General features: G+C 40.0%; 1 protein-coding gene across 1 annotated transcript in view; it reads right to left on the reverse strand.

Annotated features, from left to right (window-relative positions):
- Positions 1-19,443, reverse strand: part of DNAJC27 (DnaJ (Hsp40) homolog, subfamily C, member 27) — a 38,050-nt gene that overhangs the window by 7,555 nt on the left and 11,052 nt on the right. Inside the window, exons 3-5 of the mRNA XM_010840568.1 lie at positions 17,591-17,660; positions 8,246-8,410; positions 7,513-7,635 (exon numbers count right to left, since the gene is read on the reverse strand). Coding sequence (XP_010838870.1) covers positions 7,513-7,635; positions 8,246-8,410; positions 17,591-17,660 — 358 coding nt within the window. The remainder of the gene's footprint in view (positions 1-7,512; positions 7,636-8,245; positions 8,411-17,590; positions 17,661-19,443) is intronic.

Here is a 19,443-nt window from a genome sequence, read left to right on the forward strand (position 1 = left end):
TTATTTCCATTTCTTTAATTATAAGGGAGGTTGCGTATCTTTTCATATGCTTATAGGTCTTTTCTTATTCTGTAAACTGTTATTATTTTTTCCTATTTTATCTTTTTCAAAGTGAAAATTATTTTGTGATCCTGCTCATATTTCACGCCTTGTGCACCACTGTTGTCATTGAATAACTTCACTAAAAATACTAATTTAATACATTACGGCTACTTTTAAATTGCTGACTGTATAAAGCTTCTCCATCTTTGGCTGCAAAGAATATAATCAATCTGATTTCAGTATCAACCATCTGGTGATGTCCATGTGTAGAGTCTTCTCTTGTGTTGTCGGAAGAGAGTGTTTGCTATAACCAGTGTGTTCTCTTGGCAAAACTCTGTTAGCCTTTGACCTGCTTCGTTTTGTATTCCAAGGCCAAATTTGCCTGTTACTCCAGGTATCTCTTGACTTCCTACTTTTGCATTCCAGTCCCCTATAATGAAAAGGACATCTGTTTTGGGTGTTAGTTCTAAAAGGTCTTGTAGGTCTTCATAGAACAATTCAACTTCAGCTTCTTTAGCATAACTGGTCAGGGCATAGACTTGGATTACTGTGATATTGAATGGTTTGCCTTGGAAATGAACACATCATTCTGTCATTTTTGAGACTGCATCTAAGTACTGCATTTCAGATTCCTGTGGACTATGATGGCTACTTCCTTTCTTCTAAGGGATTCTTGCCCACAGTAGTAGATATAATGGCAATATGAGTTAAATTCACCCATTCCAGTCCATTTTAGTTCGCTGATTCCTAAAATGTCAACATTCACTCTTGCCATCTCCTGTCTGACCAGTTCCAATTTGCCTTGATTTATGACCTAACATTGCAAGTTCCTTTGCAATACTGTTCTTTACAGCATTGGACTTTACTTCCATCACCAGTCACATCCACAACTGGGTGTTGTTTTTGCTTTGGCTCCGTCTCTTCATTCTTTCTGGAGTTATTTCTCCACTGATCTCCAGTAGCATACCGGGCACCTACTAACCTCAGGAATTCATCTTTCATTGTCCTATCTTTTTGCCCTTTCATATGGTTCATGGGGTTGTCAAGACAAGAATACTGAAGTGGTTTGCCATTCCCTTCTCCAGTGGACCACATTCTGTCAGAACTCTCCACCATGACCCGTCCATCTTCGGTGGCCCTACACGGCATGGCTCATAGTTTCATTGAGTTAGACAAGACTGTGGTCCATGTGACCAGATTGGTTAGTTTTCTGTGATTGTGGTTTTCATTCTGTCTGCCCAGATAGGATATGAGACTTAGGAAGCTTCCTGATGGGAGAGACTGACTGAGGGGGAAACTGAGTCTTGTTCTGATGGGCGGGGCCATGCTCAGTGAATCTTTAATCCAACCTGTGCTCTATAGAGGGGGCTTCCCTGGTGGCTCAGACGGTAAAGCGTCTGCCTGCAATGTGGGAGACCCGGGTTCAATTCCTGGGTCGGGAAGGTCCCCTGGAGAAGGAAATGGCAATCCACTCCAGCACTCTTGCCTGGAAAATCCCATGGACGGAGGAGCCTGATAGGCTACAGTCCATGGGGTCGCAAAGAGTTGGACACTGAGCGACTGAGCGACTGAGTGACTTCACTTTCACTTTCATGCTCTATAGAGTCAGCAAAAACAAGACCGGGAGCTGACTGTGGCTTAGATCATGAACTCATTATTGCCAAATTTAGAATTAAATTGAAGAAAGTAGGGAAAACCACTAGACCATTCAGGTATGACCTAAATCAAATCCCTTACGATTATACAGTAGAAGTGAGAAATAGATTCAAGGGATTAGATTGGATAGACAGAGTGCCTGGAGAACTATGGGTAGAGGTTTGTGACACTGTACAGGAGGCAGTGATCAAGACCATCCCCAAGAAAAATAAATGGAAAAAGGCAAAATGGTTGTCCGAGGAGGCCTTATAAATAACTGAGAAAAGAAAAGATGCAAAAGGCAAAGGAGAAAAGGAAAGATATATCCATTTGAATGGAGAGTTCCAAAGAATAGCAAGGAGAGATAAGAAAGCCTGCCTCAGTGATCAGTGCAAAGAAATAGAGGAAAACAATAGAATGGAAAAGACTAGCAATATCGTCAAGAAAATTAGAGATACCGAGGGAACATTTCATGCAAAGATGGGCACAATAAAGGACAGAAATGGTATGGACCTAACAGGAGCAGAAGATATTAAGAAAAGGTGGCAAGAATACACAGAAGAATTATACAAAAAAGATCTTATTGACCCAGATAACCATGATGGTGTGATCATCCACCTAGAGCCAGACATCCTGGAATGCAAAGTCAGATGGGCCTTTGGAAGCATCACTACAAACAAAGCTAGTAGAGGTGATGGAATTCCAGTTGAGCTATTTTAAATCCTAAAAGAAAGTGTTGCACTCGATATGCCAGCACATTTGGAAAACTCGGCAGTGGCCACAGGCCTGGAAAAGGTCAGTTTTCTTTCCAATCCCAAAGAAAGGCAATGCCAAAGAATGTTCAAACTACTGCACAACTGCACTCATCTCACACACTAGTAAAGTAATGCTCAAAATTCTCCAAGCCAGGCTTCAACAGTATGTGAACCGTGAACTTGTAGATGTTCAAGCTGGATTTAGAAAAGGCAGAAGAACCAGAGATCAATTTGCCAACATCCGCTGGATCATGGAAAAAGCAAGAGAGTTCCAGAAAAACATCTACTTCTGCTTTATTGACTATCCCAAAGCCTTCTGTGGAAAATTCTTAAAGAGATGGGACTACCAGATCACCTGACCTGCCTTCTGAGCAATCTATATGCAGATCAGGAAGCAACAGTTAGAACTGGGCATGGAACAACAATTAGTTCCTTATTGGGAAAGGAGTACATCAAGGTTGTATATTGTCACCCTGTTTATTTAACTTATATTCAGAGTACATCATGAGAAATGCCAGGCTGGATGAAGCACAAGCTGGAATCAAGACTGCCAGGAGAAATATCAATAACCTCAAATATGGAGATGACACCTCCTTTATGGCAGAAAGTGAAGAAGAACTAAAGAGCCTCTTGTTGAAAGTGAAAGCGGAGAGTGAAAAAGTTGGCTTAAAACTCAGTATTCAGAAAACTAAGATCATGGCATCTGGTCCTAACACTTCATGGCAAATAGATGGGGAAACAATGGAAACTGTGACAGACTTTCTTTTGGGGGGCTCCAAAATCACAGCAGATGCTAACTGCAGCTATGGAATCAAAAGATGCTTGCTCCTTGGAAGAAAAGTTATGACCAACCTAGACAGCATATTAAAAAGCAGAGACATTACTTTACCAACAAAGGTACGTCTAGTCAAAGCTATGGGTTTTCCAGTGCTCATGTATGGATGTGAGAGTTGTACTATAAAGAAAGCTGAGAGCTGAAGAATTCATGTTTTTGAATGTGGTGTTGGAGAAGACTCTTGATAGTCCCTTGGACAGCAAGGAGATCCAACCAGTCTATCCCAAAGGAAACATCAGTCCTGAATATTCATTGGAAGGACTGATGCTGAAGCTGAAGCTCCAATACTTTGGCCACCTGATGCAAAGAACTGACTCATTTGAAAAGACCCTGATGCTGGGAAAGATTGAAGGCGAGAAGAGAAGGGGATGACAGAGAATGAGGTGGCTGGATGGCATCACCAACTCAATGGACATGAGTTTGAGTAGGCTCTGGGAATTGGTGATGGACAGGGAAACCTGGTGTGCTGCAGTCCATGGGGTCGCAAAGAGTCAGACATGACTGAGTGACTGAACTGACTTTTAAATTGACTTATCTCCTCATCCCTCCATTTTTTAAAATCTCCCTTCCCCTTTTCTTGAATTTTTGGCTGCACCCCGAGGAATGTGGGACCTTATTTTCCTGACCAGGGATCAAACCTGTGACCCTTACACTGGAAGGTGAAGTCTCAACCACTGGACCTCCAGGGAAGTCATTTCTCCTTTTTTCTTCAGCTATTTCTATAGTTCCTATTATCATCTAAAATTTTTTCTCTTTGACTCCTCTTTCTTATCTCCAGTATCAGCTAATTGACTTGGCAACCTAAACAAGAAACCCTGACATGTGAAAAGGGGTGTCAAAGGAAAAGCTGCTAGATACCAAGACAAGAGAAGTGCTGACTTAGTTTTAGTCTATCTTAATATTACTCTGTGCTAACAGTGTTAAGATAAAACCAAGGTCCTTCCTGACATAAAGTGTCTATTAAGTAATAGGAAACAAAGAAAGTATTTATTTAACTGAACCAGCAGGAAAGTACTACTTCTAAGTACTTATAGAATTGTTTTATTATACTCTTTATTAGCCTTCAAAAAAAAAAAAAAGACTAATTATTCACTAATTCTACCCTGAAGTGAAGTAAAGTGAAGTTGCTCAGTCGTGTCCAACTCTTTGCAACCCCATGGACTGTAGCCCACCAGGCTCCTCCATCCATGAGATTCTCCAGGCAAGAATACTGGAGTGGGTTGCCATTTCCTTCTCCAGGGGATCTTCCCGACCCAGGGATCAAACCCGGGTCTCCTGCATTGTAGGCAGACGCTTTACCATCTGAGCTACCAGGGAAGCCCAATTCTGCCCAAGATTTATCTAAAAAATAAAAGCAGACTAATAGGGAACATAGTTTCCAGATGTTTGCCTGTGCTTATGTATCAGTAAAGTTTTCTACTAGTCTATAAGTTAACCTAAAATATAAACCCTCACAACTTTCTGAGGGATTTATTCATAACAAGTAATGTAATGAAGGCCAGCTGTGGTGTGATATACAGAATACTGGAATTGAAGTCAAAAGTCTCTTCAAACTCCTTGTCTGAGTGCCAGCCATGTTGGAATCATGGGAACATCCTGCCAAACAACTATAAAAGTAAATACATACGGCAACTCTTTTCAGGTAGTGGACAACAAGTGTAAGACTGCTCCTTTGTCTTCTGAGTCCATTTCCTACCATGTCACAGAGTGCTGGAGTCTAAGAAGAAACTAAGTCCCACTGAGCTAAGGAGGCAGAGGTCAGAGCTTGAGGATGCTGAAGTGGCTGGAATCTGCAGAGCAGGCCCTTGGATAGGAGGGAGCTGGGCCCCAAGAAGTCCATGTGGGGGTTCCCTACTAGTTTGCAGCTGACGGCTAGGCTCTATATGCACACGATGAAATCACCTGAAGCTTACCAGATAACTATTGAGAGATTGAGAACAGAACTGACTAGTGGTGTGAGGAGAAGAGCCATCCTGGGGATACTAGAGTTTGGCTCTAGTGAGAGAGACTCCCTGGAGACAGACTCATGAGAGGGGGAAAGACTCAATAGTGAGACAGATTCATGAGAGTTAAGAGACCTCCTTAACACCTCATTAATAATACCCCTGGCATCCAGCTGAGATGCCACAAAAAGGATATGCCTTAGGAGTTAGACTCAGCCTAACAAAACCTAAAACCAAGAATCGACAAGATCTGCAAGAGGGACAGAATTTGGAGGCTGAGTCCTGCTAAATTAGAAGAATTTTGAACACACTTTGGGCTTCCTTCTGAGCCTTACTATTAAAGCAAAAGAGTGAAGCCTACACAAATTCAGTGTAATCTGTCAATAACTGAACTGCCTGCTGAATCAAAAATCAAATTCCTCTGAGGAAAATAAACAAACTGAGTCTCTACAGTATATTATCTACAATGTCTGGTGTTAAATAAAAAGTCACTACTCATACAAAGAAACAATAATGTGATCCATAGTCAGGAAAAAAAGTAGTCCATAGAAATTGAACCCAAGATGGTTCAGATATTGAACAAAAACTGTAAAGCAGCTATTATAAATTTCAAAGAGATAAAGAAAAATATGTTCAAAATGAGTAAAGAGAGAATCTCAGCAGAAAACTGCGAACTATACAAAAGAATCAAATGCAAATTCTAGAACTGGAAAGCCGTGAATTGAAAACTTCACTTGGTAGATTTAACAGATTGAAATCAGATCAATAGAGATTATGCAATCTAAAAGACAGAGGAAAAATGGAAAAAAAATAGTCTCAAGGACCACAGGAAAACTCAAATATCTTTAAAGTGCTGAAAGACATTTAAGAGTTAAGTGCTGAAAGACACTGAGACAGTTACTTATACCTCTTGGACAAATCACTACTATTCTTGGATGTCTCATATCTGAAATGAGAATGATACCTGCCACACACTGTTAAGAGTCTCAAATGAGATGAACAGGTAAACTTCTCCAGAATTGTAAAGTACTATTCAAATGGTTAAGTATCATTACTGTACACATATTGGTACATACTCACATAGGTCTATGTACTCAAAGGACTAGAAAAGTGGCAAAACAGCATCAACCATGTTTGGTCTTGAAATAGAAGCTACTGATGCCAAATTCAGTCTGTCAGCCAAAGATGAAACCTGTCTTCTAGTAGGAGGGATGACATCTTGTGAGAAGGAGATTCAGTACAAATGATTAAATGAAATCCCACTCGGTAATTAAGAACAACTCTTTATAGTATAGCTACATTATTTGAAATGCTAAAAATTCCTAAAATATCAGATATATTCATAAGAAAAAATGCATTATTCATGCCACCACTTACTTCCAAATGAAACTAGAATTAAGAGTTGACTCTAATTTGTTGTTTAGGCTCCCCTTAAAATGATTCAAGATTATTAAGTTCTAAAAGTGAGTGAAAGTCACTCAGTCGTGTCTGACTCTTTGCGACCCCATGGACTATACAGTCCATGGAATTCTCTAGAACAGAATACTGGAGTGGGTAGCCTTTCCCTTCTCCAGGGGATCTTCCCAACCCAGGGATTGAACCCAGGTCTCCACATTGTAGGCAGGTTCTTCACCAGCTGCGTCACAAGGGAAGCCCAAGTTCTAAAAAGTGCCCATCTATTCAGGTTGCATCCTTCTACTACCTACTTGATTGGTGAGACAGAACTTTTACATATGACTCGCTGATCCTGCAATGATAGTCTCCTGGTCTCTAACTGCACCCACAGGGCTACAAAATAAGATTATATTAGCTATGGCAAGGCAATTTTGCCAAAGTAATACTTTCATTTGATTATGCATATAAATATAACCAAACATGGTTTTAAAGAAAATCTTTCTCCCATTTAAGTATATAATAAGTGTTATTAAACTTGATGATCAGAGCAATCACCTAGAGAGGTTTTTTAAAATCAAGATTCCTCAGCTCCAACAAAACATTAAGTTTCCAGTGGACCTGGAGCCCAGCAATTTGTATTTTGAAGAATTTCCCCAGTAATTCTGATAAGTAGATAATTCTGATCTAAAAGAGACAGGTGGCAAATCTCCCTCTTTCTCTCTCTGTCTCTCTCACACACACACACTCATTCTCACCCTCTCTCTCCCATTCCCTCTTTCTTACCTGCTTCTGAAATGAAACAGCTTATTCTAATAAGAAACTTCTATTACTTTCTGCTCCTCATCATTAAGCTAAAATTTGGTATGGTCAGACACAAAAACTCTAAAACAATAAAATGCCAGGTTACCTGGAACATCTCATTGATTCCTTCTCCAGTTTGAGCCGAAGTTTCAAAGTATAGGAACCCTTTGCTTTCAGCCCAAAGACGTCCTTCACTTTCATCAACACAGCGGTGCTTAGTACAGTCGATCTGAAATTGAGAGTTGGAGGCAGCGGAGAAGAGAATATTCCAACCTTGTCCCTCTAGAATAGGCCCAATGAGGTCTCTGTCAACCCTCTGCTGAGGCAAAAACTATTCTTAAGCTGAACCCCAGCACCAGTATATAAAATTACCAGGACCAAAAAATTACTAGCACTGAATATAGACTGATTTTCTGTGGCAAAACCACAAGTGCCTGCTACCAGCACTTTCTCCTGAGAAAGCTGCTGCTGCTCACCTCTGTGGAAGTTGGCTTCATCACGTTTGCCACACACGGTCTGCTTTTCCACTTTTCCACAGGCCATTTTCCTGACTTCTGCCCCCTCCTCCAATCAGGTCAGAGTCTGATTACTAGGCTCCACCTCTCCTGCTCCCTCACCAATATCCATTCCCAAACATGGCACCAGAAAAAAATGGATAACATGCCAGGTTTTGTTTTTCAATTGTTTTTGTTTTAGGAACATATGTTTTGAAAAGCTGCCGATTCTTAACATTACAGATTACATAATTTTTTTCTTCTTATTTATTCCCCAAAACTCAGAGCTGCACTCTTCCCATAATGAACCTAGAAAGTTGAGCATTTCATCTCCAAAACAGTTACCTTATTGGCACACACTGCAAATACAATATTTTCCATGTTTCCATGAGGTCCAAGATCTTGCTTCATTTCTGCCAGCCATGTATCAAGGGCATCGAAGGAATCTTTCTGCCCAACGTCATAGACCAGTATCACACCCTGTGTGTCCTTGTAAAACTCATTACGAACCTTCACATAAAAAAAACAGATGCACAACATGTAGATATTGTGATTTTATAAAAGTACATCTCGCAGTCATTAACTTAGCAAAGTGTGTTCTTGTGTGTATTCACAGTGTTTACTAATTGTACTACTGGTCTTTGGAGGGCTTTTAATAAAATCAGAATAACATGATTTTCTTTAAAAGGTCTATTCGAATAGAAGAACTTGTAATGGATCTAACAGCCTTCTACCCTGTCCCTCCTTACCTCCAGTTCTACTCCCCAGAGGCAATCAATCTTTAATTGTTATCGGTAGGCCTTAAGAAGAACACAAATTGAATGAAGTTCTTCTTAGGAAGAACTAGGAAGGTGAGTGAACAATTAAAAAGAACTTAAGGCAAAAATGACACCAGTCTCAGCAACAAGGTATAGCCATTTACATATCACATCCAAAAGCTGGCTTTTCCCAGGAGGCTGGCCAGAACCTCCCTAGGACTCCTGGGTCTCACCAGCAACTCTGGAACTCTGAACTCTGAGTGTCTGTGTAATATGCAGTGGAAAACAGCACAGGCCCTGGAATCAGATCCGGGTTCACACTTACTTACTAGTTGTGTGATCTTGGGCAAGTTCCCTTAACCTCTCTGCGTCTCAGTTTCCTCATCTGTAAAATGGGGATAATACTACTTACTTCATAGGGTTATTATGAGGAGTAAATGAGATCAAGAAGGCAGAGCCCCTAAATGGTGCCTGGGAAACAACGTGTATCAGCACCTTCTCCCTTCCTTCCTTGCATTCATTCTCTGAGGTTCTTATCAGCCATGGCAACTCGCCTCTGGGGCGTATTTTCTGGGAAGAGGGAGCAGGAAGTGCAGGGTGTGAAGTGGGAGAGGCACTAACCTGACAGGTTAGGTGGATGAGGAGTCACACTGACAGACTACGGATTTCAGGCCAAAATCCCAGTAAGAATCTTGACAGAGGCCATGTATTATGTGTTCTTTCCAGAAAAATCTGGTAAGTACTGAGACCTATGCTGGATATGTGGTAAGAACAAAGACCTCTCTCACACATCTGGCATGAAGTATCTACGGGTTTCTGAGCATAGAGAGACACCTGTGCCAAGAATGTTAAGTGCCTCTTAACTTACAGAAACATAGGAAGCTATCCCCTAAAATCCAACCCAACATAATCAGAGTGAATTTAACATGATGAAGACCAGGAAGGCATCCTTTCCCCTCAGTACTCAGGGTCCTCAGCCCTCGAGCAGCAGCTACAGGGGGGTTTTCCCTTCTGTCCGGACTCCTGTTGCCTGACTCCCACATCACATTCTCCAGGTTCCTTAACTCATCCTTCTTCCACCGACTCCTCTTCCCTCCATTGCTCCCACTCCAGTCTGCTGCCACAGTTCCCCAAACCCTGTCCTGGGCCCTCGTCCTTTCTTTGTTATCCCTCTTCCCAACTCAGCAAAGTCAACCACTTGCACAGTTTCAACTGTGAGAACCTCCAAGACGAGTCCTTTCATCTGTGCTTTCTGCATTTCCAAGTAGCTCTAGACTCCCAGCTCAATGCCCTGTTGGAACCTCAGATTCAATCCGTATAACAGGAAACCCTCCACCTCATTCCTTCCTCCACTTTTCCTTCTCTTGAACATCTAGTGATGAAAGCAGCACACCCTTCTCTGAGTCACTTGGGTTGACAGCCTGGTGTTAGCCTCTGCTGCTCTCCTGTCCCTCTGCTCAGACAATTCTGCAGAAGCCGCCTCCACCATGCTTCCTGCACTATCACTTCCTTTCCATTTTCGTTGCCAATATTATCTCTTGATTGCATGACTGTTCAAGTCTTCTAAGCAATCTCCCTAGCAACACTATACACTGTGCATATGTATCTTTTTTAAAGCCCTGGCTCAAAAATTCTTTCCTGTTTCTCTAGTGCACACTCTCCAAAGTTCAAACCCTTATAATTGACATTAACAGTTTCTGAACAGTCCTCCACCCACTTTTCAGCCTTGTCCCCCAACCCATCTCCTGTACTTCAAACTGGATAATCTCATTCTCCAAACCTGCCCTGCTGCTGCTGCTGCTGCTAAGTCGCTTCAGTCGTGTCTGACTCTGTGCGACCCCATAGATGGTAGCCCACAAGGCTCCCCCATCCCTGGGATTCTCCAGGCAAGAACACTGGAGTGGGTTGCCATTTCCTTCTCCAATGGATGAAAGTGAAAAGTGAAAGTGAAGACGCTCAGTCGTATCCCAATCTTAGCAATGCCACGGACTGCAGCCTACCAGGCTCCTCCATCCATGGGATTTTCCAGGCAAGAGTACTGGAGTGGGTTGCCATTGCCTTATCCTATGCCCTCCTAATTCCACCTGGAAATGGACACCTCTTCATCTTCCACTTTCCAAGGTCAAGCTATAATACTGTATCTTTCATGTAGCTTTTTCTTCTCCCTTCCTCACCATCTGGTCCCCTCCACCTGCAAAACAGAATGCAATCTCTATATCCCCTGGAATACCACAGCATTTTGTACTTCTAAGAGCACTCATGTCACTTCCTGTCTAGTTTCATAGTTGGTGGCATAGCTAGCTGTCTTCCCCACTAGACTATAAGTGGTGTGAAGGCACATATCACCTTTGTGTCAGTCCCTGGGCCTAGCAGGTATAAATGTTTGACACATATTTGTTTAATCAAATGGCTGAATGTGCTATAGTAAAGAACAGAAGTAGAGGCCAAAGAGGAAAAGAAAATTGCAAGGTGCAGATCATGCTGTCCAAAGTGAGATTTGTGTATAAAAAGAGAATTTAAAAAGCTCAATGGATTTCTCTTTCAAAGGACTCAAGTTCAATTCTGGGTTCAGCAACTATCTACCTATGTTACCTTGAGTGAGTGACTTTATTACCTCAAACCTGAGTATCCTTAGGCCCAAGTGGATGCCTCAGTGGTGCCTTAGAATCCTATTATTCTTATCTCCCCAAAGAGCAGTCTACTGTTAGTCCTGGCAGACTTAATCCACAGTTTAATTAAATAGGATGCTAAGAGAACTGGGATCATTGAACTTTAAAGCAGAGATGGCACACTTTTCAAGCTTGTAGGTTAGAAAAAGCTGTTAGTTTAATATCACTCAGGCCTCAAAAAGTTATTATAGATCCACTAACTCATTCCAATAAACCCCAGGATTCAGTTGTGTGTGCGAGGGGAAGCAAGACTCATGGCAAGACACAGGCCACCTTTCTCTTGGGCGGGAGTCCCCCCTCCGACACTTCCCTCTGAGATCACTTTACCTGACACGCTGAGGGACCATCTTTTCTCAGTAGGCCCTTTGGGTTAACCTGGTGGGTTGGACTGCTGACAGTGGAAGCTCCAACACAGAACAGGTGCTAAGGATCTGAGGAAGCCTGGGACCCCGAGGATGAACGTGGGTGCTTCACTAGGCATGTGCTGAGCAACAGGGTATGCTGGTCAGTTGAGGGCTTAGAAAGATGATGGTTTTGGCTTTGTCAAAAAGGAGGGTTTGAGCTATAGACAGCAAAAATTTGACAAAAAAGGAGAGATCAAGGCTATTTTGGAGAAAAGGTACTTCAGAAGTGATGATTTTAAGGCACTTCTGTTAATTATACTTCTATTTCTGTGAGCTGCTGAAAAAAAGCTATTGAAATTGTGAGCTGCGTTAGTAAGATGCTAGTGTCTAATGACAGAAAGTAACAGAAGACTCAGTCTTCTTCACTAGTCAGACAATATCTGGAAGGCTGTGCTCAGTTCTCAGCTCCCTGTCGGCTCACTAGAGGTTATCCAACAGAAGGCATTAGCGAGAATAAAAAATGTTTCACCTTGAAAGAAGCAAATTAACAAATATTAGGAGGTCTCTTGCAGAAGCACAGACTCAGTCTATGTTGCTTCAAAAACAAGACCAGAATCAGTGGCAAAAGTCAAAGGAAGGCAGCCTTCACAACAGAGAAGTCGTTAATATGGAGTTTTTAACTCTAAAGGATTAACTTGTGAAGGGGTGAGACCCCATCATTAAAGAAAAGCACTCTTCAAACTCTTACAGTCTGCACCACTCAAAACTGTCCCGTGAATTATACTGTCCCTGGATTCCCACCAACCTACATAACTCTTACTTCTCCATCAACACTCAGTTTAAATGCTGCTTCCTTCAACAGGATTTCCTGACTTTCCAGATAAGCTAGGTGTGGGTATTAAGTGCTCCCAAGCATTCTGTCCTTTGTTTAACATGTGTCTTCTCTGACATGTTTATGTGTCGTGAAAATAGGGGTTGTGTATTCCCAGTCTGCAGCATCAAAACTGGCATGCTGCTATCTGGTAAATGAATAATGGCCATCAATCAGGAATGCTACGGAAAGAAATCCTACGATGACAGAAATCTGGACCACACTGATTCTCAGGCATCTCCTAACTCTCCACTTACATAACTTTGGTGTAACCTAAGATTAATGTTAGCATTTCTGGTAGTCAGAATCTATGTCAAACTTCTGGCCACTGAGAGCCTCCATGCCTTTTTCACTGACAATGTTCTATACTTGTGAAATTGATATAACCATTATAAGGCTTCACAATCAAAAGGAATTCATTCATTTTACCTAAATATCTGGGTGTCACAAGATGGAAGATTAAATAGCCATTAAGTTACGTTTCCTCTGGGCAGATGAAGTAGATGTACTTTTCCCTATTATTTCCACTAAGCACAAGTAAAATTCCTGGATACTATATATATAAATACATATAACATACATAAGAAGACTCTGGAAAGTGGAGAGAAGAAGGCAGACAAGCAAGGGACCTTGGGACCTGAGGAATGACACAGCGGTGAGTTTCCCAGGTTTTCTTTTCCTCATGTATCCAAAATTTAGAGCTGGAGAAGTACAACTTGGAAATACCAATGAGTACAGACCAATAAAAGCCTAACAAAAGGCTGCTCTCTTTAGTGAAAGACCAGGAAAGACAAAGAACTTTACATGATAACCACTCTCCTCCAAACTGACACCTCAGGAAAACACTATCTACCCACACCTACTCAAGCAAAGGCACAGTGGAAATTTTAGAAAAATTAATTACTGAAAAAATAGAATGACTAAAATAAAAAGCTCAGGAGTTGTGTTCAACAGCAGAATGGAGGAGATGGTGGAAAGAATCAGTGAAACAGAAGGCAAGATAATAAAAATTACCTAATCTGAACAACAGAGAGGAAATAAACTTTAAAAAAAATAAAGAAAAGAAAAAAGAAACAAAAAAGGAAAAGAGCAGAGCCTTAGGAACCTGTGACACTATAACAAGATCAGAGTCCAGGAAGGAGAGGATAAATATGGTAAGGCTGAAAAAGAACTAAAGAAATAATGGCTGAAAACTTCCCAAATTTGTCAAGAGATGTAAGCCTACACATATAAGAAGCTGAGAAAACCCCAAACAGGAAAAACTCAAAGAAATCCATGCCAATAGACATCATAATTAAACCTCTAATAACTAAAGACAGAGGAAAAAAATCATGAGAGCAATAGGAAAGAAAAAAAGAAAATGACACCTCTCTGAACCTATTGGTAATTAACCAATAGGTATTGGTTAATTGGGAAGGTAATTAACCTTCCCAATAAATCTTTCGGTCAGAAACCCCATTCTTCCCTGAAAGCGTTGAAATTATTGGGGCTAAGAGGCTCAGGGAGTATAAAAGCTGGCATGAAAACAACAAATGATAAGGAAATATAAGTAAAGAAAAGGAAAATAATCATATGAGGAGAAATGATTCTCACATAACATGAAAGAACCTTTACACAGTTCAAGAGAAATTAGAGAAAACAGCAAAGTAGGAAGTTTTCTGTCATATGTACTATTTTTCCCATGAAATACAATGCTTAAAACACTGCTGCTTTCTTAATGCAGAGTTGAAACAATTTTACAGTAGAAATTTCTAAGCTTAAGATGAAATGGACCTGATCTTATATTAAAAAAGTAGTGACGATGTTAAAAAAGCAAAGTGGGGGGAAAAGACATTTCAAATGACAGCAGATTTCTCATCAGAAACCATGAGGCCAGAGGAAAGAAGCACACTATTTTTCAAATGCTGAAACAAAAGAAAGAAGAAAAATTGTTAACTGAGCAGGACCCCATGGAGCGTTTTCAGGACAGACTCCTCCCCCATATCCTCTGCTATAGCTCCTCTTTTAAGTACCTAGATAATAGTATCTGATGCACACTTCCTGAGCTGTTTTACAGATGCTAAAACCGCCACCAGTGGAAGAAATGAACTACTTAATGACCAAGAGCAAGAAGCACCCCCAGACCTACTGGTGCCTAAGGATAGAGAATGCCAACCCCTGCCCTGTTACTTCACCATCAAACAATCAGAGAATTGTGCAACAGCTGATGTCATACCCTGCGACCCTCCCTCCCTCACCTTTAAAAATGCTTTGATGAAAAACCCTTTAGGAATTTTGGGGTTTGTTCTGTGTTTTAGCAGTTCCCAACTACTTGCTTGGCACTCTGCAATAAACACTGTACTTTCCTTCACCATAACCCATTGTCAGTAGAATTGAATTTACTGTGCAAGGGCAAGCGGACCCAAGTTTGGTCTGGTAACAATATCAACCCAGAATCCCATACCTGCAATAAAAAAGAAAAGTCTTCAAGACCAAAGGGAAACCAAAACATTCTCAATCAAGGAAAACTAAGAGAATCTGTTGCCACCAGACTTACACTAAAAGAATGGCTAAAGGAGTCCTCTAAATAGAAAGGATGAAAGATGCAGCCTTGGAATGTTAGGGGAGGCACACTAACCGAAAGCACCCACACTGGCCAGGTACCATAATAACCATCTGTGTGAGTTATTTCACAACAGGAGGTCCTAGTTAAGGAACACGCAACTAACAAGCCACCACCTACTGGAAGAATTTGGGAAAGGTCAAAAGGAGACAACACGTGTCCTACCACCTCCCAGAATCCTTCTCGCTGGCATCCATTCTGGCTGAACAATGCATGCACCACCAGGAAGGACCCTGAATCAGAATGACTGACTGAAAAAAACCTGGAAACTCATCCTAGCACCATAAAATCCAAGACTGCAAGCCATGCGGCAGAGCAGTCCTCCTGAGTTCCCTTACCCCACTGCTCTCCACCCAGGCACCCCTTCCCAGTAAAGTCTCTTGCTTTGTCAGCACGTCTGTCTCCTCAGTCAATTCTTTTCTGAGTGTTAGACAAGAGCCCCCTTTTGGGCCCTGGAAGGGCCCCCCCTTCCTGCAATAGGAACACAACGAAAGATGAAAGAGTAGGGCAAGCAAAACTATGAGTAAACACAATATGCTTTCCTTGTCTCTCATTCTCTAAATTATGTTTGACAGTTAACCAAAAATTAAACACTACTGTGGTTCTCTTGTATGTAGACAAAATATTGAAGATGATTATAAATGGGAGAGGATAAAGGGACATAAAAGGAGGAATAGTTTCTACAGCCCACTAAAGTTGTTAAACTAATAACAGTAGACTGTGATAACATGTAGTGTAGTAAGTAGAGTGTCCACCAATAAAGCTATGCAGAAAGATTTACTCAAAAACACTATAGACAAATCAAAATGGAATTCAGAAAGCATTCAAGTAACCCACGGGAAGACAGGAAAAAGAAAATAGAAATAAAAAATAGAAAACAAAAAGTAAAATAGCAGACTTAAGCCCTAACATATCAATAGTTACAGAAACATAAGTGGGCTAAGGACAAAAATTGGCATCATACTTAAAAAAGAAAAATGACTGAACTATGTATTGTCCTCTAAGAAAGTCACTTCAAATATAAAGATAAAGGCAGGCTGAAAGTGCAAAGATAGAAAAAGATGTATCGTGCAAATATTAATCAAAAGAAAGAAGAAATGCCTATATTAACATCAGATAAAATAGACATTAGGAAGAAAATTATCAGAGACACAGGCGGACAGTATACAATAACAACATTATATAATGAATACAAAGCAATCCTAAATGTATATGTACCAAACAAGACAGCTGCAAATACGTGAAGCAAAAACTGAAAAGAGAAATAGACAAATCCACAGTTACAGTTGCAAACTTCAAAACCCCTCTTTTAACAACTAACAGAACAACTAAACAGAAAAAAAGCAAGGATATAAAAGAATTCATCAACACAACTGACCAAAAGGATCTAATGAATATTTAAAAAACATTTTATCCATCAATAGCAGAATACACATTCTTTTTAAGTGCCCACATAACATTTACCAAGACAGGCCACATCCTGAGGCAGGAAAAAAACCTCAATAAATTTTAAAGAATTGAAATCATACAGTATGTTCTCTGATCACAGTATGTTCTCTGAAATCAAACTAGAAATCAGTAACAGAAAGATAACAGGAAAATTTCTAAACACTTGGAAACTAAACAACATACTTCTAAATAATCCATAGGTCAAACAGAAAATCTCAAAGGAAATTTTGAAAAGAAGTGTATAAATGAAAATGAAAATACAACATACCAAAATTTGTGGGATACAGCTATGCAGTGCTGAGAGGAGAATTTATAATACTAAATTCATACATTAGAAAAGGTGAACATCTCAAATCAATAACCTAAGCTCTCTTCTCTATAAGAAGAATAGAATAAATCCATAGCAAGCAGAAGGAAGGAAATAATAAAGACAAAAGCAGAGATGAAACGGCCAAACTAGAAAGAGTAAAGAGACTCCTTATGGAAAAAGAAAAACAGACGGAAGGAAAACCAAAGGAGAACGGCCATGAGATTCACTTTGAGACTACTGAGGACTGATAGGGAGACGAAAGGAAACGAAGTGAAGCTGCTTTAACTTCTTCTGGGGGGAGAGAACACACGACTGAGGAGTGCCCTGGAAAACCCCCCGAAAACCCTGCCTCAAAGGGTTGGTTCACTTCTGAATTCCTAAGCCTCAGGATGAATGTAATTATCTTTTCACGTTCTAGGCTAAGGCACAAAGTGAAAAGCAACAGTCTTTTGAAGGTTAAAATGTCTTATCTAAGTGTTCGAAAGATTAGCAACAAAATTTCCTACCACTATTTAAGGAGACAGTACAAAAGACCAACAGATGTCCATTAAGTTAAGGCACAAACACTGGCTAAATTTACCTATTTTTACACATGACTTGAATATTTGTTGTTTTGATAATTCAGGAGCATTCCTTCAACCCATTGACAATACTGGGTATAGATTTTTCTCAAAAAGGCTTTCTTACCTCGTAGAAGAAGGGATCTCCAGCCATATCAAAGATGTTAACTTTGATTTCTCTGTCTCTGACTTGCACCCTGAAATGTTCAAATGAAAACAATCCCAAAGAGGGTCATGGCTTCTGTACTCATGTTAATATCATTTATGTTGCTTATGAATTTCAAAAGGTTATGTGAATGAAATTTAAGAGGCTTTTTTAGAACAAGCACTCCCATTTAGCTTCACCTTACCACGACAGTTCAGTCTATTCCCCGTACACAACAAACGGTAGCTATTACTGTGCTGCTAAAACAAATTTATTTGGACAGTAGGAGCAAGATGAAGAAAACCAAAATGCTTTACTTCACTTAGTATGACATCTTAATTACTACTGGTTGTGCTTGTTACCACGCAGTACAATAAATGGTACAAATAAATAGTACAAAGTTGTATTACTGTTTTAATGATGTTTGTTCAATTTTCTTATGATCTTCATTTGAGCAAGGATAACAGTCAATCTTTTTCAGAAATTTGGAAGTAGAGAAAAGAAAAGGGAAATAACAACCATTCACATTAGAATTAACTACTGCTAACATCAGAGCATTCTTGCTCCTAGTCCTTTTATTTTCTAGAGAAAAATCACTACTGGAAAATGAATCAATGAAACATTATAAATAACTCAAACACTAAAGAAAAGTACAAAGATGAAAGCTTAAAAGTAACCCCAAAGCCTACCACCCAGAAAAAAAACCTTCATTAACACAGATGAGCATCACTGTAGACTTCTTTTTTATATATAGATAAGAATGATAAACATCAATATTTTTATAAAATTGGGATTATATTAATTTAAAATAAAAGAAAATTTTACTTTTCACTGAATTTAACAAAAGAAAGAAAAAGAAACTGAAGTAAACTGGGGGGAATTACTGAGTTTTAAATATAAATGTTCTTCATTACAGAAATAGCATTTCCTAAAAAATTCCTCTAAGGTTAAGAATAGAGATTATTAACAATAAATCAACAGATTAGAGTTCTGTTTTTTAAGTAACATGCTTCAGACAGCATTGGTAGGACTCCCTCTGTGGACTACAAGGAAATAGCACCTGCTCTCATTGTTTCTCTATTACCTCCTGCTTTGTTCATGATTATAATTCCCTGTCCAAGTTTATAACATGCACTTTCTATTCTGAAACCGTAATTCCTGCAGTTGTTTTATATCACTTGTATATTTAAATCAGACTAACCACTACTCATCTCATCGTGATTTCTTCAGTCCTGAATTCTCTGCCATATTTCATCAGTCCTAAGATGCACATTTCCTTTCATTTTAACAACTGGGAATTCAGGATCTGTCTCATAAAAGGATGTGAGAACAGCAAAACAAAACAAAATATTTAAGAGTTTGAGAGCATCTGGAGAAGATCTTATATAACAACTCCTATTAGAAAGTTCTGTCACATAGCAGCTGAGAAGGGATGGAACTGAAGTTTATAAAATCAGGAAGTAACATAAATTGTTTACAAATTGGAACTCAAAACAGGGCAGTTTACTTCAGAAGTCTGACAGAGGATATTACCTCAAGAAAAATGGTAATTCATTACCTCAAGCCAGTGCTTTCCTAAACTGTGTCCTGAAGACCACTTGAATCATAATTATGGAAAGAGGGGGAGAGTGTTTATATTGTAGAGTCCTGTGCCCCACCTCAGCCCCAGTAAATCAGAATCTTACTGGATGAAGCTTGGGAATCTTCATTTTTACAGACTCTGCAAATAGTTCTTAAGCATACTGTGATTTGAAGGATGGAGTGGGCTTCAATTGTTTTGACTGCTCAAAGAGTACCTCCCCTCCTCCTGCCAACTGTGGTTTAAATGGGTTCTT

The sequence above is a fragment of the Bison bison genome, unplaced genomic scaffold, assembly GCF_000754665.1.
Source record: "Bison bison bison isolate TAMUID 2011002044 unplaced genomic scaffold, Bison_UMD1.0 scf7180017864145, whole genome shotgun sequence".
NCBI lineage: Eukaryota > Metazoa > Chordata > Mammalia > Artiodactyla > Bovidae > Bison > Bison bison.